The sequence below is a fragment of the Cavia porcellus genome, unplaced genomic scaffold (assembly GCF_034190915.1).
Source record: "Cavia porcellus strain 051 isolate PalLab524CR breed Dunkin Hartley unplaced genomic scaffold, mCavPor4.1 scaffold_15, whole genome shotgun sequence".
Classification (NCBI taxonomy): Eukaryota; Metazoa; Chordata; class Mammalia; order Rodentia; family Caviidae; genus Cavia; species Cavia porcellus.
Genome location: NW_026947498.1, coordinates 72992114 through 73016550, shown reverse-complemented (window position 1 = coordinate 73016550; position 24437 = coordinate 72992114). Strand labels below are relative to the sequence as shown.

Below are 24437 nucleotides of genomic sequence, written 5' to 3'. Positions count from 1 at the left end.
ACAAACTGAACAGATACAATCATGCAAGATATTCAAAACAAAAAAAGCAGCTACACCTGGAAGACACTTCTGACAGGTAGTCATTTACTAAGGGCTGTAACTACTAGCAATAAAGCAATTCACCACAGGCAATTTGTAAGTATCAATTCAGGAACTAAACTAAAAGCATACAAACAAAAAGAGAGACAGAGAGAGAAGACACTTAAATAAGATGCAACCCCAGACATCCAGTTCACCAAAGGCAAACCTAGGAGACAATGAAGTGGTACCATCTAAAAGGCACCTGGCCTTTCTGAAGTGAGGCTCCAGAAAAAAATCATCAATCACAAATATTTTCTCAGGTAACTACAGAGATGGTGAGCACATGCTTAGTGACTCCAGAACAAGTATCAATTTTTAAAAAATATAGAAGCATAAGAAAATGATGGAAATCATGAATGCCCAACATAGGAAAGAAATGGAATCTATAAAACAGATTCAAGCAGATATCTAGGAGAATAAAAAGTTCCACTAAAAGTATCCACAGCAGAATGAGCCACTGTAAGGACAGAATCTCATAGGACTCTGGGAAGCCAAGCAAGCACCTCCCCTCCCTGGTAAGTGGAGGCCGGGTGGCAGACTGCAGCCCTTCCAGGGGGAGAACCAGCAGTGTCTCCTGAGATCCACGGCAGGTTGGAACTGAGGACACTGTGAAAACAAATGACCATCCTGCCTCCCTTCTTAGCAATAGTGAACCTACTCTACATGGCCTAAAGTCAAATATCCCACTTCCCCTATCCTCCTTCTCCTACCCCCTCCCCCGCCCATTAGCAAATGGGAACCAGAAATCTGAGCATCTCCTGGGACGTTGGCCATAGCAAATAAGGGGGACTTCCTTCTACCATTTCTTTGAAGGCAAATATTTTTATTACTGTTTTGCTCTTTTCTAATTAATGGTACTGCTCTATTCAATATTCTGTTTTGATAAGTTCTATAGTATTCTATATTTCATCTCATTTTGATATACGTGACTGAAAGAACAACTATTATAAAGATAACAAAATATACTGTGATACCTATTACTGTTATCCCGGTAACCTGCTGTGAAGTTCTGTACCAATTTCACTGTACGATCTTAGTTGGCTTTATTCTGACTTGTTCTGTTGTATACTTTCAAAATAAAAATAAATAAATAAAAAAGAATCTCAGATATAGAAGAAGGCGTGGGGGCTGGGGATTTAGCTCAGCGGCATAAGCGCCTGCCTTGCAAGCAGGCAGTCCTGAGTTTGATCCCCGGTACTGATAAAAAGGAAAAAGACAAAAAAAAAAAATAAGGCGTGGACCAGTGATAAACCTCTGTGGCACAGCAGCTGCCTGGCCTGGCAAGTGCAAGGTCCAGAACATAAACAAAACAAATAAATAAGCAAAAAAAAAAAAAAAACAAGAAAGGCTTATGGATAGCAATCATGAAAAGAAAAACTTCTTAAAAATAGAAAAGGACCATGAGAAATCAATCCAGCAGCTGATAATGAAAAGAATAACATTTTTTTAAAAACGAGAAAACAGCTGGCACAAATAATATAAAAAATCTATTCACAGGATGTTATTCCAGAAAACTTCTTGGCAGTGAAAAAGAATTTGACATACAGATAAGTCACACATATAGTACTCCAATTAGACACAATTTTTAAAAAAAAAAAAAACAAAAATTTCTAGGAATACCATAGTTAAGATTCCAGAAATTCATAACAAGAATGCAATGTTAAAAGCTATTAGAGAAAATTAACAAATCACCTATAAAGAAAAATCCATTAGAATCACAACTGACTTCTGAACACAAACCCTCAAGTCAAGGAGAGCTTGGAGTAAAGTACTGCAAACCCTCAAAAAAAACGAACTCCAACCCAGATTGATGTGTTCCACAAAACTACCTTTCAAAATTGACGAACAAACAAGGTACTTCCATGACAAAAAATACTGGAGGAAATGTAAGACCACCAAACTAAGACTCTACATGTTCTGAACAACATTCTAAAAAGAGATAACAAGGATTACAACTCCATGAATTCCAACAGAAGGAACCCACCAGGCATGGCAAACAATTAAATGGGGTCAGGGAGGACCCAACAACAGGAAAATAACCTGACAAGGATCAGTCAACGATATGATAGTTATAACCATCAATATTAATAAGTCTCAAATCACCGATCAAAAGAAACAAAGACTGGCAGAATGGACCAAGAAACAAGATCCAACAAAATGCTACAGATAAAAAACACATTTAATTCAAAAAGCAATTCATAACTAAAAGTCAAAGGATGGGAAACAATACTTTATGTGACAGGAAGCCCAAAAAAAGCAGCAGTAGCTACCCCATTTGCAGACAAAGTGAATCTAAAGCCAAGACTGATTAAGAGAGACAAAAAAGGTCACTACATCCTTCTAAAGGGAAAAATCCAGGAGGAAGAGGTACAAATCATAAATATATATGCAACAAACACCAGTATACCAAATGATATAAAACAAATGTTAACAGACGTGAAAAACCAAATAAGCAGTAATACAATTTTATTGGGGAAAGGCCAGGGATGCACTTCAGGGGTAGAGTGCCTGCCTGGCCAACAAAGTCCTAAGTTCAATTCCCAGTACCAAACCCAACAGAAAAAGAGAGACAGAGAGATACAGAAATAGACAAGAGACAGAGACAGAGACAGAGACATACAATCGCACTGGGGATCTCAATACCCCACTGTCACAAATAGATCAACTAGACAAAAAAAAAAAAAGTCAAAAATTAAATATTAGAATTGAACCAAAATTTTGAATATATGGATTTAGTAGCTCCCTACAACATTAGAATATGCAATCTTCTTAGCTACAAATAGGACATTCTCTAAAATAGACAACATACTACCTCAAAAAAACATGCCTAAGTAAATGCAAAGGAACTGAAATTATCTCATGCGTATTATCAGACCTTAGTACAATGAAATTGGAAAACAATGACAAAAGAAACCACAAGAACTTCATAAACACATAAAAATTCAATAGCACCCTCCAGAACACAGATGGGTCACAGATGCAATTAAATAAGAAATTCAAGTTTCTACAATAAAATGATAATGACAGCACAACATACTGGAAATTATGGGACACCATGAAAGCAGTCCTAAGAGGGAAATTTATAACAGTGAATATCCCTAACAGGCACAAATAACATAATGGTGAACCTCAAACTTTTAGAAAAAGAATAACAAGCTAAGCCAAAAGCTCCAACAAGAGAAGAAATTATAAAAATAGACAAACTTATGCAATCTTATCAAAAACACAAAAGAAAAGTCAAATTCACACAATTCAGAATAAAAAGGGTGAATTACAATGGACACTGTTAAGAGATCCAGAAGATGATCTATGCCTACTTTAAAAACTTGTATTCTAATAAGATGGAAAATGAGGAAGAAATGGGCAGATTCCTAGATATGTATGAATTACCAAAGGTCAATCCAGAAGACATAAACATTATAAATAAACCAATAATGAAATCAAAGATGTAAATAAAAACCTAGTGTCTTGTTACTTTTCTCACATGACTGAGACAAAATACTTGACACCCAAAATGAAGGAAAGAAAGGTTTATTTAGCTTACAGTTTGTGGAGTTTGTAGTCCATACTCAGCTGGCTCCAAGGCAGGGTGGCATGGCTAAGGGGCAGCCCTTCAGGGTGGCTGCAAGTGACAAGAGCGAAAAGGGCATAAAAGGGAAGAAGCACGGCTCTTTCCCTCCTTTACATTGTATGCCAGCCCCTGTCCTTCGGCAGGTGCAGCACTCACACCCGCCAATCCCTGCACTAGAAAACAAACCAGTCATAAATGCTAGATTCAGCCAGATGCATGAACACAAACCATAACACCCATCATCAAAGTCCAAGCCTTGACGCATTCCCTGCTAAATACTACAAGAAATTTAGAGAAGACTTAACACCACTACTTTTCAAACTCTTTAATGAAATTGAAAGGGAAATAATACTCCCAAATCATGCCTGGAAGCAAGCATCACCCTGAAACCAAAACCAGAGAAGGAACCAAGTAAGAAAGAGAATTACAGGTGAATTTCCCTAATTAACATAGATGCACGAGTCCTCAATAAGATATTGGTAAACAGAATGCAGCAAATCATCAAGATTACACAACATGACCAAATGGTGTTTATCCCAGGGATGCAGAGATGGTTTAACACACATAAATCAATAAATTTAATATACCACATTACCAGAGCTAAGGACAAAAATCATATGATCATCTCAACAGATGCCGAAAAAGTTTTGACAAAGTCCACCAACAACTCATAATAAAAATCTTACAGAAGAAAACTTTGGCCTCACCCGTCCTTCTCCCTCTACAGACGTAGGGGTCGATGGACACTGGCTTTGTCTCCCTCCTCGCTCCACGAACTTAGATGTCTGTAGACATCAGCTTTGCCTCCCTCCACCGACCTGAGTCAGCAGACTTCAGCCTCACCTCTCTCCACCCTCCTCCTCTCCATCAACTTAGGGGTCAGGAGATCTCAGCCTCACCTCACTCCCATTCCCTCCACCAACCCAGGGGTTGGCAGAGGTCGACCTTGCTGCCCTCCACCTCCCTTCACCAACCTAGGGGTCAGCAGGCATCGGCCTCGCCTTCCTCCTTGATCCACAGACCCAGGGCTCCGTGGAAATATAAGCCTTACCCCTTCTCCTCCCTCCACAGACCTAGGGGTTTGCAGCTGTTGGCCTCACACCTTGAATTGTTTCATGGACCTAGGGGTTGATGGGTTTGTCAGTCACCCTCGCCCCCACCTAAAAGACCACCAGCAACTAGCAACCCTTCCATCATCTGCAGAACCTTGTGTGGTAGGAGGCCTCAACAATCCCTGACCCATGCAGAGGACCTCAGTGGGCTTGGGACACCGTGGTGAGTTTCCTTCTCAAATACAGGACCTCAGTGGGTAAACAGGATTAGCAGTGAACTCCTCCCCAGCTGTAGGACCTTGGCAAGTCTGACAAGATTGTGGGTGAATACTTCTTCCATACAGAGAATACCAGGTGTGTTGAGGAGAGTGACAAAAATGCTTGCCCTTACTCAGAGGTAATCAAAAGTGTCTACGAGATACCCTGTGATGCAGTAGGATCCCATCCAAGGTGCACACTATAGCCACATAAATCTGGTGGCCTAGAACAGCCTGAAGCCATAGTAACAAGAAGAGCTAAAGGTTGACTTAACATCAATACTCTTAGGCTAGTCAGCCTAGGAAGAATATAGGACTCCGCCAACAGGCCCTGCAGGAGGAAATCAGGTGACTGGTTCTCCCCTTCATTGTGGCAGCCAGCAACTAGACAAACATCAACCACACAGCAGCATCCTAAGACATGTACTACAGATGGTTGAGACTAGTAGGACTGAAAGACCAAATATTAGCTCAAATAGTGAAAATGGCAAAACGAAAAAGGAAAATGTAATCTCAAACGGCCAGTCCATCAGGAAAAAGTACAGGAGACATCAAAATAGAGGACATTAGAAGTCATACACCTGAAATTTGTGAAAAGATTAGCAAGTGAACTGAAGAAATAAATCAACGAGGCTGTAGAGGAAATCATATTAGAAATAATCTCTCACATAAAGACAGAAATGACAACCTTAAGAAGGGAGTTCTCAGCATAGGAAAAGAAGTATAGAAAAAAAGGAAAGGAGCATGGGAAGACAATGGAAACCTTGAATGAACAAAACAGAAAAGAAGCAGAATGCATGAAACAAATTCAAAGAGACATCCAGGAGATAAAAAAAAGATCTATTGAAAGCTGGCAAAACCATTTGAATGAAGCTGAGGAAGAAATTTGGGACCTTGAGGACAGGATCACAGCTAGCAATCATAAAAGGAAAGAACTTTTAAAAATAACAAGACACACAAAATGACAACTCCACAGATTCAAGACAATGCAGAGAGAAACCATGTAAGACTATTAGGCATAAATAAAGACGGAGGAGTCAACGCAAATGACACCGATATTCATAGAAGTAATAGCACAAAATTCCCCAAACATGGGAAAAGAATCAGATATGCAGTTAAGTGAGGCACACAGAATGCCAAGCAGTCATAACCAAAATAAATCTATACCTAGACACATAATAATTAAAATGCCACAAATTCAGCATAAACACAGAACCACCAAATGGCTTTTAGAGAAAAAATGTAACTCACCCATCAAGGAAAGCCCATTAGAATCACAGCAGACTTCTTAGCACAAACCCTCAAGCTAAGACGAGCTTGGAGTGAAGTGTTTCACGTTCTTAAAGAAAACAACTTGCAACCCACACTGATGTATCCTGCAAAACTTTCTTTGAAACTTAGTGGAGAAATAAGATATTTCCATGACAAAAAACAACTGAAGAAATTCACATCCACCAAACAAACCCTAGAAAGCATACTGAAAGATGTACTAGAGAGAAACAAAAATGACTACAATTTACAGAACAACAGAAAGAAACCACCAAACAGGACAAGCAATTAAACAAAGGGAAAAAACAGGAAACCAATAGCAGAAAAATAATATGGCAAAGTTGAGGGAGTGCCTATCACTTATATCCATCACTATAAATGGTCTCAATTCACCAATTAAAAGAAATAGGCTGACAGAATGGATCAAGAAACAGGATCCAACAATAAGCTATATACAGGAAACCCACGTGACTCAAAAGGAAACTCACAGACTAAAAGTCTAAGGATGGAAAACAGTATTTCATGTAACAGGAACCCAGAAAAAAAGCAGGGGCAGCTATTCTGTTTTCAGACAATGTAAAACTTCAAACCAAAAGTGATCAAAAGAGGTAAAGAAGATTAGTATATACTTGTTAGAATAATTCAAAAGGAAGAGCTAAAAATCATAAATATATATATATATCAAGTATAGGAGTAGCCAACTATATAAGACAAATACTAACAGACATGAAAAATCAAACACACAATAGCATAATTAGAGTAGGGGACATTAATATCCAATTGTTACAAAGAAATACATCAACTAGACAAAAAGTTGGCAAAGAATAACAAAATCAAGAGTGAACAAATGGGCTTACTAGATGTTTACAAAGTGTTCTACACAACATCAGAATACACATTCTTCTCAGCTGCTGATGGGACATTCTCTAAAATAGACCATATATTAGCCCACAGAACATTCTTAAGTAAATGCAAAGAGACTGAAATTATTCCAAGCATATTATCTGATAATAGTGCACTGAAATTAGAAATTAATGGCAAGGAAACTGTAAAGCCTACATAAACACATGAAAGTTAAATAAAAACCTCTTGAACAATTATTGGGTTACAAGTGAAATTAAAGAAAAACTAATACTTACAATTCAATAAAAATGCAGATACAAAATACTGAAACCTGTGGGACCCAAAGCAAGGGGTCCTAAGAGAGAAATAAAAAGTAATGAACTGTCATATCAGGAAAGCACAACAAGCACAAGTGAACAACTTAAGGTTACACTTCAAGCTTCTAAAAAACAAGAGCAAGTCAAGCCCTAAGAAAAATTATAAAGATCAGGGCAGAAATTAATGCAATTGACAGTAAGAAAACAAAATACAAAAATTTAGTGAATCAACAAGCTGGATTATGGAGAGAGTAAACAAAATAGATAAACCTCTAGCTAACCTTATCAAGAAAAAGAAAATTTCAAATTCATGCAATAAAGACTAAAAATAGAGAAATTAATACAGATCCCATGGAAACTCAGAATATCATGAGTATCTACTTTGAAAATCTTCACTCACATAGGGTAGAAAACACAGAGGAAATGGACACATTTCTAGAATTTTTGAACTACCAAAGCTGAATCAAGAAGAAATAACTATTTTGAATAACCAGTATCAGCTAATGAAATTGAAAAGGTGATTAAAAACTTAGCAATAAAAAAAAGTCCACGTGCTGATGGATTCACAGTTGAATTCTACAAAAAAAAACCTGACTGATTTAATGCCAATACTCCTCAAACTTTTCAATGAAATTAAAAGGATAGCAATTCTTCCTCACTCATTCCTGGAGGCAAATATTACTCTGATACCAAAACCAGAGAAAGACCCTACCAAAAAAAGAGAGCTATAGGGCAATCTCCCTAATGAACATTGATGCAAAAATTCTCAATTAAATACTGACAAATAGTTGTCTGCTTTTCTTATTTATTCCACTTTCTGCTCCATTCATTGAGGCCTCTCTGCCACTGTTCCTGGGATCCTGGCACTTTTCTCTCTTTCTAGAATGTCCTGCAGTATTCTCTGTAGAGTTGGATTGGTGGTCACAAATTTGCCCAGTTCCTCTTTGTCTTGGAAGCATCATGTTTCTCCATTAATTTCTAGAGACAGTTTTTCAGGGTAAATCAATCTAGGCTGAAAGTTATTTTCTTTCAGGGCTTGGAATATTTTGCTCGAAGTTCTTCTTGATTTGATGGTCTGTGTAAAGAAGTCTGCCATGATTTTCATAGACTTTCCTTTATAGGTAATATGTTTCTTTTCTCTGAAGACTTTTAATATTCTGTTCTTATACTGAATTTCTGGAATCTTGACTATTATATGCCTTATTATATGTGGCTATGTTTTGGTTGTAGATGGCTGGAGTTCTTTATGCATCACACACTTAAATATCATTTCCACTTCCTATGCTTGGGAAGTTTTCCTTAATTACTTCTGTGAATAGCCTTTGTAGTTCCTTTGTTTGTATGCCTGCTTCTTCATTCACATTCTTTATTCTTAAGGTATAGGTCCTCTTGTCGTCTTCTAGGCTCTGTATTATTACTGCCAGTTTCCTTGTCATTTTTAAGAAATTTTTCCTGAGGCCTTGGAGGAGGAGCAAAGATGATGGATATGTAATAGCTGGCTACAGAGGTTCCGTGAGATAGTCAACTTAGAATTCAACATAATACAGCATGTAGGGTCCCAAATAGAGGGAGATGAATTCTCTAGTCCAAAGAAGAAACTAAGGTGAGAAGAACCAATCAAACATACAGTCCTGGTGCTATTATTGGAACAGCTGAAGGTTCAGTGCTCCCACTGCAGCACCCAAATACAACATACACTGCCCCTGTCTGCAACTCACTAGCACACTGCAGGAGGAAGGGTCACTGAGCCAGCTTGCTTCAGAAGAATTGTAACCAATAGAAAAAGAAACTGGGCCTCCTGGAAGAAATAAAAAAAAAAAAAAAAGGGAAGAAGAAACAACAAGAAAAAGTACTCAGGTGCCAACCCTGAGAACACTGATCGAGGACAGGCTAATACAAAGGAGAATGAGAACAGCAAACATGCAATATCAGACACGGCAGCAGTAGACTTAAAGAGATATATTTGGGACCTCATAGATGAGTTCAAAAGGGAATATTTAGCTAACCAAGTAAAGGAAGATAAGAAGATTAAAAAAGAGATGCTGAACACCGCTCAAGCAGACACAGACAAAAGAAGGGAGGCTCTCAAACAAAGGAGAGAACCATTTAATGAAGAATATAAAGAAAATATAGAATACATGAAGCAGATTCAAAGAGATTACCAGGAAATTAAAAACTCTATGGAAAGATGGGGAATCTGCTTGAAAGAAACTAAGTGTAGATTATCCAAACTGGAGGACAATTTTGCAAAGTGGGAGTACGAAAGGAAAAACTTCTTAAAAATAACAAGGAAATAAGCAGTAACAATACAAGGCTAGAAGACAAGAGGATCTAAAACTTGAGAATAAAGAACATGAATGAAGAAGCAGGGGTACAAACAAAGGAACTACAAAGGTTATTCACAGAGATAATTAACGAAACCTTCCAAACATAGGAAAAGGAAATAATATTCAGATGTATGAAGCATACAGACCTTCAGCCAAAACAGAGCTACACTCAGGCATATAATAATCAAGATCCCAGAAATCCAATATAAGAACAAAATATTAAAAGCTGTTAAAGACAAGAAACAGATAACCTATAAAGGAAGGCCCCTCAGAATCAAGTTCGACTTCTCGACACAAACCTCAAGTCAAGAAGAGCCTGGAGTGAAATATTCTAAGCCTTGAAAGAAAATAACCTCCAGCCCAGATTGATATACCCTGCTAAACTGTCCCTAGAAATTAACGGACAAACAAGATGCTTCCAAGACAAAGAGGAACTTGGGAAATTAGCAACCACCATTCCAACTCTACAGAGAATACTGCAGGGCATTCCAGAGAGAAAGAAAAGTACTAGGATTCCAGGAACAATGGCAGAGAGACCTCAATAAATGGAGCAGAAAATAGAATGAAGAAGACAAGCAGACAACTGATGGCCAAAAAGAGAGCATAACAGAAATGAGGCAGAGAAGGTTAGTTATAATCTCTAATATAGAAGGCCTTGATACACTAAATTAAAAAAAAAAAAAAAGAACTACACATAGAGTAGATCAGGAGGTGGTAACAACGGGATAACGTTTTTAGGAAATATAATTAACATGAAAAAGAGTACATGGACTGAAAATCAAATACGAGAAAACAATGCTCTATGTGACAGAGAACCAGAGAGTAATAGGGGCAACTAGACCAGTATTTGTGGATAGGTTGGAAAGACAGACTTTAATACATAATACAATTAAGTATACAAATTTAATAGGTAACACAAATAGGTAATACAATAGGAATACAATTAGAGATCAAGTCCAGGGGAGAGAAGGTTCGGAAACACTTAGGTAAATAAGTGCCCCCCTCCAAATTAAAACCAAGGGCCTTGGTCAAATCCAAAAATGCACAGTGTACCCTGGGGAAGTGAAAGCGGAGGGACAGTCTTAAAAAACATGGCAGAAGATATTGTTAATAGTGTATCAGGATTTAAAATCCACATTACTGCCACCACTCTGCTTAGATAGATTTTATTCTGTCCCAGTTTGTCTACTTGCATTAGATTTGAGGGCACAGACGCCTATCCCAAAAACATCAGGATATAGCACAGTAATCATCTTTAATTTCCTATTTTCTTAATCTGGAACCCTGTATGACTTATACTGTTTTATCATGACTGATCTTAGTTAAATCTGGTTTGTTTGATTGCTCTTCAGTATCACAGACTTTATTCAAAACTGATTATGATTGATGGTATCAAGTCTGAGAGTATAGGCAACTACACTGAAGATGACGAGACTATGATACACATTCTGGTTTGATAACTGCCTGTTTTTTGAAGTTTTATACTATATACAAAGTTGTATTTTTATTAACATTGTTATGTACTGCTACATTCAATTATACTATGTCTGATGATATAGCCAATTCTACTGGAGATAACAAGAGACAACACAGGAACTATGATAGAACTCCTTGTACAACCGTCTTATGTCTTTTTTGTTTCATCTGTTTATAGGAATATGTTTTGTTTTGTCTTGCTTTGTTTTGTTTCTCCCTCTAATATAGAAAGGATAGAAATACATGTTAAGACTCATGCATGTGTAGAACCTATAAACAGTTTATGAGAACTGATCTTACGACACATGATGAAATGAACAGATACTTTGAAGAAAAAGAGACACTAAAGTACCCAGTAATGATCCTGGAGTGTCATAATGTGACAATAGTATTATTCTTTGTTCAGAGTGATATTACCCTGCTTGGGTTGTTCAATCTCAACATAATTGAAGATATGGATAACTGCATATATGTTTAAGTGTATAGGATTGATAACCATATTTCTAAGTTTTGTTGGATAGTTGAACAGAACTGTTTCCAGTCTCACTGTTTAAATCCCCACTTAGTATGTTTCACTTTTGTATCTTGAACAATTATTTTTAAGAGGACAATACGCAACCATCAACTAGTGATTTCTTACTGTTTATTTTTCTTTAAAAGTATGTATTTTCTGTTTTGTTTAATCTTTCTTTAAATAAATTTTTTTTAAAATACTGGCAAATAGAATGCAACAAATCATCTAAAAGGTTATGACCAAGTTGTACTTATGTGAGGAGTGCATGGATGCTTTACTACACAGAAATCACAGAAAAAGTAGATTTTTTAAAAGTAGATTAAAGAGATATCAGAAAATGGAAAGCTATCCCTTGCTTTTGGTTAGGAAGAACCACCGTTGTGAAAATGGCCATACTCCCAAAACTGTTATACAGATTTAATGCAATTCTGATCAAAATGCCAATAACATGCCTTTACAGATTTAGAGAAAACATTTCTAAAATTTATCTGGAAACAGTAGAGACCTAGAATAGCAAAGGCAATGCTGGTCAACAAAGGCAAGACAAGAGACATAACAATCCCTAACTTGAAATTACACTACAAAGCTACAGTGATAAAATCAACTTGGCACTGGCAAATAGACCTGAGGATCAATGGAACAAATTAGAAGATTCAGACAAAATGAAAAAGACACTTAGCCACCTTATCTTTGACAAAGGGGCTAAACATGTTCACTGGAAGAAAGACAGCCTATTTAATAAATGGTGTGGAAAAACTCGGTTTCCAGAAGCCAAAGGCTGAAGCTAGACCACTGTTTATCACCATGCACTCAACTAACGTCAAAATGGATCAAAGACCTAAACATTAAAACAAAAACACTAAATTTACTGGAAGACAAAGTAGGTAGAAATCTTGAAGACACAGGGGTAGGCTGTGAACAAAATTCATGAAAAATGCAAACTGCACAGGAAGTACTTCCCAGAATCAACAACAGGGATCTCGTCTTATTAAAAAGTTTTTGTACTTCAAAAGAAATTACCAACAGAGTGAAGAAAAAACCCACAGAATGGTAAAGAATTTTAGCCTGCAGTTCCTCACTCAAAGGATTTATAACTAGAATACATAAAGAACTGAAAAACATCAAGCCCCCAAATTCAAAGATCCAATCCAAAAATGAACATCAGAAATGAGCATGCATTTCTCAGATGAAGAAATACAAATTTCAAATAAATACATGAAGACCTACTCAACATCTCTGGTTATTCAAGAACTGCAAATTAGAACAACACTGAGATTTCATCTTACTTCAGAAAGAATGGCTTCCATCAAGAAATCAACTGATACCTAACGTTGGATGGGCTGGGGTGGGGAAAGGAACATTACTCCACTGCTGGTGCGAGTGTGGTGCAACCACTATGGAAATCAGTGTGGAGATTCCTCAAAAAACTAGGATTGGAAGTCCCATTTGATCCATCTATTCCCTTTCTGGGTATTCTCCCAGAAAAACTGAAACTGTCATGCCTCAGTAATATATGTGCATCCATGTTTATAGCAGCACAATTTGTAATAGCTAAATCTTGGCAACAACCAAAATGCCCACTAACCACAAAATAATCAAAAAGAAGTGGCATTTTTATACAATGCAATATTAGCTTCAAAAAAGATAATCTTAAGGCTCTTACAGGTAAATGAAGGCAACTTGAGACCATAAATATCATATTGTCTCCCTGATATAAAAAATAAAAATCTGAAAGAGTAAAAAGATCCAAAATATACAACAGATATTGTCATAGTGAAAGGGAAAGAAAGTACTCAAAAGTACAGAAATACTGGGACGGGGAAAGGAAAAAAGGAAGAAAAGCTTGTGAGTTGGTAAACACACATAAATTTATGGATATATACATACACTAGATAGATAACTAATCTTAGCTCATCAAGAGGAACAGTCTGTGCTACCACTGTTTGAGTGATCACTTTTGTATCTAGATTTTGTAACCTGAACAACTAGTTCTGAGTTAACAATGTGCAAATATTAACTAGTGTTAGTTCCTTACTGCTTTTCTTTTTTGAAATACTGAATCATTTCTATCCTTTTTTTCTGTTTTGCTTTATAAAAATCCTACAGAAAATCAGAATAGACGGCCTTTATCTCAATTTGATAAAAGCCATCTATGACAAACCAACAATCAACATCATGTTAAAAGGACAAAAACTGAAAGTTTTTTCTCTACAATTAGGAACAAGACAATGTCGCCACTCAACATAGTCCTTGAGGCTTTAGCCAGAACAATTAGATAATTTTTAAAAAATGGAAGAATAGAAAGAAGTTTAAAAATGAAGAAGTTAAATTATAATTATTTGCAGGTAACATGATACTCCACATACAAGATCCCAAACTCCACTAAAAAGCTGCTAGATTTAATTAATAAATTCAGTAGCATCACTGGAGACAAAGTCAACACTCAAAAATCAATAATCTTCCTATACACAAATAACAAACTCACTGAGAGACAATTAGGGAAACACCTTCCACGATAACAAGCAAAAAATGAAATACCTTGGACCCAATCTAACAAGGGACGTAAAAGACATGTACATTGAAAATTACAGTACTCTAAAAAAAGAGATTGAAGAGGATATCAAAAATTAGAAAGATATCCCTTGCTCTTAAGTAGGAAGAACCAATACAGTGAAAATGGTCATAATTCCAAAATTATTATACAGATTTAATGCAATTCTGATCAAAATTCCAACAATATATCTCACAGAATTACAAGGAAAAATCCTAAAATTCATTTGGAACTAAGAGACCTAGAATAACGAAGATAATTCTGGACAACAAAGGCAAGACAGGGGGCATCACAATCCCTGACTTGAAAATACTATAAAATTACACTACAAAATTGCTGTGATAAAAACTGTGGTACTCACACCAAAAAATCAGACCTCCCAAATTTAAAGACCTAATCCAAAAATGGGCATCTGAGATGAACACACAGTTCTGAGATGAGGAACTACAGACAGCAGATAAATGTATTAAAAAATGTTCAACATCACTGGTTGTTTGAGAGGGAAATAGAAACAACACTGGGATCCAGGGATGTGTTCGGTCGCACAGCACCTGCCTGGAAAGTGTGAGGTCCTGAGTTCAATTCTCAATGCCAAAAACTTAAATTAAATTAACATTAACATTAAAATGGAATTAAATAAAATAACAATGCAATTCCATCTCATCCCAGAATGAATGGCTATTATTACAAAATCAACCAATAATAAATACTGTTTGGGCTGTGGGAAAAAAGGAACTTTTCTCCACCATTGGTGGGAGTGTAGACTGATATGACCACTGTGGAAATCAGTGTGAAGATTCCTCAAAAAACTAGGACCACAGGTTCCATTTGACCCAGGCATTCCTTTTCCGGATGTGTTCCTCAAAGAATTAAAAGCATCATATCATTGCTAGATACGCATATCCATGTTTCCGGTGACACACTGAGTAATAGCCATATCTTGGAAACAACCCAAATGCCCGTCAACTGCATCCTTTTGCAACTAAATGCATAAAGAAGATGTGGTATTTTTTATGCAATGGAGTACTATTCTCCCATAAAGACGGATATGTTCAAGACATTTCTAGGAAATGGATGCACCTTTAGAGTATACTCCTAAATGGAATAAATTGGACACAGATGTGCAAATACCACACTGTTTCCCTAGTGTGAGAAACCAAAAGTGCAAATAAGGATCAAAATATATAATAAATTGTGAAATGGGAAGAAAATGTTCAAATGGGCAGGCAAACAAGGGAGAGATGGAAAGGAAAAAGTTTTTAAAAATGATAAAGGGGAAAACATGGAAACAAAGCTTTTGTAACAGGGAGGTAAAGAGGAGTTAAAGGGTGGATAGGGGAATGAGTAAAAAAGCAAGTTACATCACGTACAGGTACAAATTCTTTATGATGAATGTGATCATTGCGTATAGCTAAAATGTACCAGTAAAATCTAATAAAAAATAAAGTAAAAAATTATTACAGTAGAAGATTGTAATTAATATAGAGACCGCTGTTAATACCCCTCTAAATACTCGCCTTCACTTTGACTACACTTATCCCATTGTTCTTGCCAATTTTTGAAGAAGGAAGCCATTTTTTTGTGTCTTTACAAAAATGTCACGAGTGCTGCTGCCAAGGGTCATTCAACAGAAAGGCAGGCTTGTAAAAACATTATAGTATGTCCTCATTCATTTTCTTTATTGAATCTGGCACTGTGAGACTTTGGCTTTTTCCCAAAGTCAAAATGAAAGGTAAAGACTTCAAACAGATTCAGGGCATCAAGACAGCTACAACAGTACAACTAAAGACACAATGGAGAACCTCTAGAACTGTCTCAGAAAGTGGCAAAAATGATGAGATACAAAGCCAAGGGGAATATCTTAAGGGGTATTAATGGCACTGGGTCTGCTACTGTAATACATATTTTTAAAACTTAAAACATTCACATATTTTTCTGATTATATCTCATACTTACAAGAGGCCCTAGAATCAATCTATAAAACTATGGGGGCAAAAAGAATATTGTAACTCCTAATTCCACCACGTATTATATTTTGAGGTGTTTTATTTTTCACATACTCTATTTGATAGAATTTTTTCTATCAAAACACCAATTTCTTGCTGTTTGGTAACTAGGCTTATATGAATTCCCAGCTGGAAACCTATGTAACAATATGACCTTCAGGTAGGAACTATTCATCTGCCCCTCACTGGACAGATTACTTTTAATTACTTGGTCAAGGAACTTCCCAAATCCTCTAGCACAGTGGAAATGAACCTTATAGAGATCAAGTGCCAAACTACAATCCAGAAGTGCCAACAATGCAATTAAAACTGAATACTGCATTTTTAATTCAGATGAAACTCTACATTAACATATATCTTAAAAGAAAAACACATTAACACATGTGCCACAGGTTCACCACAACTGCTCTAGAATATATTATTTAACTTTTCCTCTTAGTGTTAATAGGTAATCTGTTGAGAGACACTTTAAGATCTTGAAAATAAAACATCCCTCTTTAATACCCAGAGATGATTCTTCTCTGATTCAGTTTACAGAGGTTGAAACATGATGATTTTTCTATCTCCAACATTCCTCCACATATACTCCTCACCACTTGGCAGGCTATGTAATGAAGAACCCGCTCCTTCCCTTTATTTACAGTTAGTATGGATTCATAACTTCTATTTGTAAAATAATTTATAATTCATTATCATAATTAATTATTTTGGTGGTTAAATTGTACCAGATTTAACCAGTGCAAGTTGCATCAAGTACATTTTTATGTCATTATGTTTACCTTTTGGGGGGAGAGTATAAGCATCTCTCTCTACTGACAAACGAAGATATTACTGATTCAGCTTGTATTTCTCTCCCCCAAGCCCTGAAATCAACATTTCTCAAGAAGCCCTAATTCTTTTATGTGGAAATGACATCAGAACAAATTATCTAGGTGTATATAAAGTATGCTACTGTATTGAAGTATCTTTGCTTACAAGCCTTTAAATAGACAAATATATGCAAGAATATATTACACAGAGATACAAAATGTATATATAACGTGTAATAATACACATTTACATCACACCCACATGCATAATAATATAATTTACATCACATCCACACACACACGCCTTAAAAACTTGAATGTACACCAAGACATATGTGATCATTAATTGTGGTACTAATTTGAATAAGAAACACCTATTGGACTGGTTCAGCATAATTCTCAGTATATGTGGATTCTCCGTTCCTTACTGGAGAAGGAACACCCACTCACCCTGGTCTGGGGGCCTGGCTGTGATGGCACCCACATGCTTGTAGCCCGGATGCAATAAAAAGGGAAAGAAGAAGGGAGTCTCCCTTGTTCCTCGGAGGAGCTGCAGTTTCAGCACCTTGGACATCCCTCCCCAGGCTTCCATGGCATTCTTCAACCTTCTGGAGCAGACATTTTGGCTTCTTGACAGGGACTCACACAAGACTCTGCAGCGAGCTCTAGGCCTTTGACTTTGTACTGAATCCTTCAGCTTTCCAGCGTGCATTCCTCCACAACTGACTCACAGGTGGCCATTTTAAGCTACACTTATAAATCCTGTATATACTGCAAATATATTTTATATATACATACAAAATATTAAATCTGTTCTTCCGGTGAGCTATAAATGATACAACCTACAATTCACAACCATCACCACCAGATTCTTTGGCATTTGCCCTGTTTCATATTTGCATTTCTCTTCTGTCAGAGTTAGTTTTGGCCCCAAGAACATCAAGGTATTTACTCACTTGCTTAAGCCTCTGATACACCCACAAGAATTTCAAAATTGCTTGCACATCAACTATTAAAACAATCATAATAAAAAGACCTCAAGATTTGTCTGAAGTTTTTTCTTTCTCTTGCCAACAATACCTAAGACTAAGAGCAGTCAAAAACTAAGCTCAAAGGTGACCTGGATTACTCCTTTTTATATTCCTTCAGTGTAGTTACATATTCACTTAAAATACAACTGCAAGCAAGAGACAAGGACTAGATTTATCCTTGAAGGAGAGGAAAGAGGAAAGAGATGAAAGAAAGAATGGGGCAGGGGGGTGGCAAAAGGGAAAAGAGAGAAGATAAAAAGAGGAGGGAGAAATGGACAAAGGAAGAAAAGACAAAAGAAGAAAAGAAGGACAAAATATGTGAAGCAAAGGTTTTTAATCCACTAGACAACAGTCAAAGACAAACAGTGATCCCTACAAAACAGTGACACCTGCTCCTAGCACACTGCCAGAAGAGTTTTTCTAGGGTAAGAAGCCCTTCAGGGAAGGAGCCCAAATGCAATCCAATGAACTCCCTGGATAAAGATAAGGAAGAGAAGACAAGAGCACTGGCTGCAAAGTGCTACACAGAGAGAACCCTGGAAATCTGCAAAAAGTCCCATGAATACTCAGTGGAACACGCATCAATTAATGTATGTGAGGAAACAACATGCATTTAGGAAAAATATCATATTGCCAACTAACTGTATTGTCTCCCAGAACAAAGCTCATGAAGATTTCTAGAATACAAAATTACTAACATGCACAAAAATAAAATTCAGCAGTCTGGCATCCAATTAAAGATTATAGTTTATGCATCAACAGTTAAACACTCTGCATGCCAGTAATTAACTACACAAAACTTATCCAAAACTCATGCCAACATGGACATTAGAATTAGCAGAAAAAGAAATTAAAATAGTTATTACGATGGTGCACATGCCTGTAATCCCAGTAGACTCACAAATCTGAACAGGCAGGAGGCTCCCAAATTTGAACTCAGCTGACAACTTAGATCCTAACATTTAAAAAAGGGCTTAAAATATAGTTTATTTTAAAGGCCCCAGGTTCAATCCCCAATACCACCAAAAAAATCAAAACTGTAGACTACTGCAGTGCCTGATGTGAAAAACAAGGTGAACAGGATTAGAAGCAAATTAGATATTGCAGAAGCTAATGAACTTGAAGGATAAGTATAGAAACTATATGACAGAAACAGAAAGAAAGCAGAGGTTTTAAAAACTGAAAAGAAAATTAGCAAGCTGTAAGACCATTTTTAGTAGCCTAGTATACATGTTATTGGAAGACAGAAAAGGATATCTGAAGATATTTATGGATAAAAAATATCCAAATTTCACAAAAACCCTCTCAACAGTTCAAAAAATCCCAAGCACAAGAAACACACAAAAAATACACCTAGTTTTTAAAAAGAAAATAAAATATATCTCAGCATAGCATAAACCAATTGTTCAAAAACATTTGAAAGAAATCTTAAAAGCAGTCAAAATATAAAGAAATGTTACTTATGAGAAAAGGATGTCACAAACTTCTAAATGGAAACACGGAAGCAAGAAGATGATAGAAATACATCTTAAAATGATACGAGTTATGCATTATATTTCAAATTAGCTAGAAGAGTACAAAATTCTCAACACACAGAAATGCATGATGATCAAGGAGGCAGAAGTACTTACTACCCTGATTTGATCATTACATATACATGTATCAGACTACTGTACTAAACTCCATAAAAATGTACAAATATTTTATCAATAAGAAAATTTACATATAGTCTCAGTCACATTAAGGTTAGAGTGATTCTCAATAAAACAAGCTTTTATTGAGAGCACTTAGGTAACATATGGTTTAAAGTTATTTTAAAAATGTTAATCCCATGTAATATAGGGCTTAATAAATGAAAATCTAGAAATGATATAATTTAATAACAAAATAATAAATATCTTAAAATTACCATACAATAAATGCAAAATTAAGCTTATAAAGACATTTACCTTTTCACATATATAGTATTTACTCTCTCAGTTAACTAGAAAGTCTTTGGGGGTAAAAATTATGCCCATATTTGATACCTCTTAAATCCTATAAAAATATCTGACATAAAGCAGTAAATTTGGGGGAGCTACTGAAAGCAAAAGGCTGTCAATCTGGAAATCTACAACCTACACATTTCTTTAAAACAAAGATGAATGAGGGACTTTTTCAATCACAAAGCTATTAAATCATCACCAGCAAATCTGTACCACATGCACACATATCCAAGACACGTATCTGGGATATACCAACTAAAGATTAGGTAGGTGTACTGTTCCTCTTTAAGTAGAAGGACAACCAAGCTTCAGGAACAAAGATTAAGTTAAAATATAAATAAGATCCACAGAAAGTCTAGCTAAAGAATATAAATGAACAAAACCTACCCTGAGTTGTGAAATTGCAGCTTTCCCTTCCTCACTTTCCTCATCAAATTCATCATCACTCCACTCCCAGCCTCCATCCTCTGTCTTGTGAAGACGGCCACTGGAACCTGGGACTCTCCGAACCTGCTCATAGGAAGAGACACTGGTTATGATGGTCTACACTTACTAAAGAGGAAACACAAATCGTATTTCTCTCCCCTTCTACCACTTCAACCAATTACCTAGGTAAGTGTTACTTTCCTAAGTAAGGTATCCCCATCCCTCACTGGCTTAGTCACAACATTCTACAATCTCAATCCAAACAATATAAGGTGCTTATGTGAAGTCACAGGTCAAATCTGATTATTTAATGGCCTGAGACACTCAGGCAAGAGAGGGAGACAGAAAGGGAGAGGGTAGGGAGAGAAGGAAGGGGAAGGCATTGGGGAGGGAAGAAGAGGGAAAGGGGGACGGAAAAGGAGAGAAGGGGAGCAGAGGGGAGCAAGAGGGAGAGACAGAGAGTTGGAATCCACAAAATAAACCCAAGATAGTATGTTTTCTCTTTAATTTTTAAATAAAAATTATACTTTCATATAGTTTCAACAGTATTAGAGTTATGAATCCTTTGTTAAGAAAACAGCAATCTCCTAACCTCCACCTTCTTCCCCACTGGCAGGCACTTTTAACTCATTTTAGCTTATTCTTTTCAATTTGTATGCATCCCTCTAACATGTGCATAACATTATTCCTTGCATTCCATTTTACTTTAGGAATTATCTATGCATCCTTAGCTATAATATGATTCATCTCAACTTTAGCAGAAACTAACCGAGCCCCATTTGACTTAACCGAAAGTGAATCAGAATTAGTATCAGGATTTAATGTTGAATATGCCACAGGTCCTTTTGCCCTATCCTTTTAGCTGAATACATAGTATTATAATAAATGCTCTCACAACCAACTTTTTTAATACCATGTCAACCATTACATCACCTGAAACCGATACAATAAACTTTATATTAAAGACACTTTAATTTCAACCATCTTATTCCTATGAATTTGAGCCTCATACCCCCGATTTTGATAGGACCAACTTATGTATCTCCTATGAAAAAACTTTCTTCCCCTCACCTTGGCCCTACGCATGTGACACTTCTCCTTATCCATTTTATTATCAGGTATCCCTCCTCAAACGACCTAGAAACATACCTGATAAAAGTTACTTTCATAGAGTAAATCACAGAGTTTAAACCTCTTATTTCTAGAATCACAGGAGTGGAATCTACTCCAAAAAAATAAAAATTCTCTGTCACTATACACCACATTCTAATAGTAAGATCAGCTAAATAAGCTATCAGCTAAATAAGGTATCAGGCCTATTGTAGAATAAGCACCACATTTTAATAGTAAGATTAGTTAAATAAGCTATCAGGTCTCAAAAATGTTGATTTATGACCTTTCCACACTAATTAACTATTACAACTGCTGTAAAATATGTTACTTTAACTTTAGGAACACTAGTCACCATACTAAGCTCCCACTGACTACTTATACGAATTGGCTTAGAAGTAAGCATACTAGTCATAAATCTCAATTATAATAAACAAAACCAACCCACAATCCACAGAAGCCACAAACAAGTATTTCACAACCCAAAATCAGCATCAATGATCCTGCTATTTACCACTGTCCTAACCATAATTTATTCAGATCAAAGAACCATCTTTAAAACCAAACCAATCTCTTTAATTTTAATCTTATTCTTAATAATAAAATTAGGTCTAGCACCTTTCCACTTCTGAGTGCCAGAAGTAACTCAAACGGTCACATTACTATCGAGTGATTTTACTGACATGACAAAAACATTGCTCCACTATCTATTTCTTTTCCCAATTTCTCCCAACATTAGTCAACTCTTAATTTTCACCCCTAGGTGAAAAGAGAAAATTTAAGTACAGAAGAAAAGAATTTAGCATTTTTATCATTCCCTTCACTTTACTCAATGTACCATAATTTCCGTTAAATTAACATTTGGTATTTATTTACCTCAATTCTATACACGCTACTCACTGCTGAGTCCTACTGTACATTATGATTAGTTCTCTTTGATGTGTGTCTTTTTGTTAACCTGATATTTAACTATCTATTTTCTCAGCTGGGGATAGCTCCTTGTCATAATATGTTAGTCCCACTTTCCTGAAGAAATCCTTCCTTAAGGAAGCTCATTTTACTCCTGTAAATTGACCTTAGTCTGACTCAAGAGTGATCTGAGCCCTGATCATTTTTTGGTATACATAAAGTCCTGTTGGCAACCTGCTTTCAGGTCCACTTTCAACTGCTGAGAACTATCTCTCTCTTGTTAATAAACATTCCTCTTGACTACCTCTTTTGTCCATGACTTCAATTTCTGACACCAACCCAGAGATTATACCATTACATAAGCATCAGACACATTTATTAAAACCAGACATTTCTAAACAACCCCATTCCATCACCACGCTTCATTCATGATCTGGTTCTGGAGAGAAAAAAAACAAAACAGAAAGAAATCTAGAAAGCATTTTATTTCATGCTGGGTGCAGTGGCATATATATATAAATAAAATCTCAGTCGTTTTCGGTTCCCGGTACCAATTAAAAGGAAAAAGACAAAAAAATACAAATAAAAAATAAAAAATAAAAAAAAATCTCAGCCCTTGGGAAGCTGAGAGAGGAAGACTAAGTTTGAGGCTAGCCTAGACAACACAGCAAGACCCTGTCTCAAAACAATGAGGGAGAGGTCATTTTATCTCATAATTTTAAAGATAATTACTTCTGAGCTGCCATCAGGACTCTCCTATAGGTAGCCAGCAGGGGCAGGGAAAAGAAGCCAGCCCAGCTCTCACATGCACATGCACTGCCATCAGGACTCTCCCACTGCTAACCAGCAGGGGCAAGGAGAAGCAGCTGGCCCAGACCCTCCAAGCACTCCAGACACCATCAAGACTCTCCCATGAGTAGCCAGTGAGAGCCTAGGAACCAGCCAGCCACATCCTAGAGAAGCTGTGTCTAGAGAACCCCATCCAACACCCCACTGCCTCAGGCACCTCGGTCAGGAGAAATACAGAAGTCTAACCCATATTCCTATACCGTGGACAGGCAGCCAATGTGGAAAGCGTCTGGGACCCAGCAACCCACTCATCCAGAGGAACCTAAGAAAATGTCAAGACAAAGGAGCAAAAGGCAATCTCTGGTCTCCAGCCCAAACAGAAGTCCAGGAGACACGGACATGGACAAGAAAACAGAAGTCGCACACCTCAAATTTCTGGGATGATGGCAACTGAAGAAACTACTTCATGAGACTGTAGAAGAAATCAGATCAGAAATAATCTCTCAGATAAAGGAACAAGTGAAAAACATAATAAAAGGGTTGCTGAGCATCTCTAAAAAAGACAGACAGATAGGCCAGGGATTTAGCTCAGCGGTGTAAGCACCTGCCTAGCAAGCACAGGCGTGAGTTTAATCTCTAGTACCAAAAACAAAAAAAAAGACATAGAAAAAAGAGGAGGATAGAAGAATGAGGGAAACCTTGAATGAACAATAAAGAGAAGAACCGGAATGCATGGAACTGACTCAAAGAGCTTTCCAAGAAATTAAAAGCTCCACTGAAAACTGGCAAAACCGCTTGAAGACAGGATGTCAGCCAGCAACTGCAAAAGGAAAGATCTCTTAAAAAGATAACAAGGAACTCGGAAAACAATAGTTGCAAGATGATGCAAAGAAAAATAATTTAAGAATGATAGGTGTCTGCGGAAAAGCAAGAGTCAACACAAATGACATAAAGAGACTATTTACAGAATAACTGAGAACTTCCCAAGCACGGAAAAATGACCTGACATGCAGATAAGTAAAGCATACAGAACTTCAACTAGTCATAAGCAAAATGAATCTACATACAGACGTATAATAATGAAGAGCTCAGCACACCTGCAAGCCCAGCGTTC

The 24437-nt window shown here is 36.7% G+C and overlaps 1 protein-coding gene across 1 annotated transcript in view; it reads right to left on the bottom strand.

The window, feature by feature from the left end:
- The window catches only part of Oxsr1 (oxidative stress responsive kinase 1), a 134733-nt gene that overhangs the window by 16362 nt on the left and 93934 nt on the right, over positions 1–24437 (bottom strand). The window contains exon 11 of the mRNA XM_003464098.5: positions 20477–20599. Coding sequence (XP_003464146.1) covers positions 20477–20599 — 123 coding nt within the window. The remainder of the gene's footprint in view (positions 1–20476; positions 20600–24437) is intronic.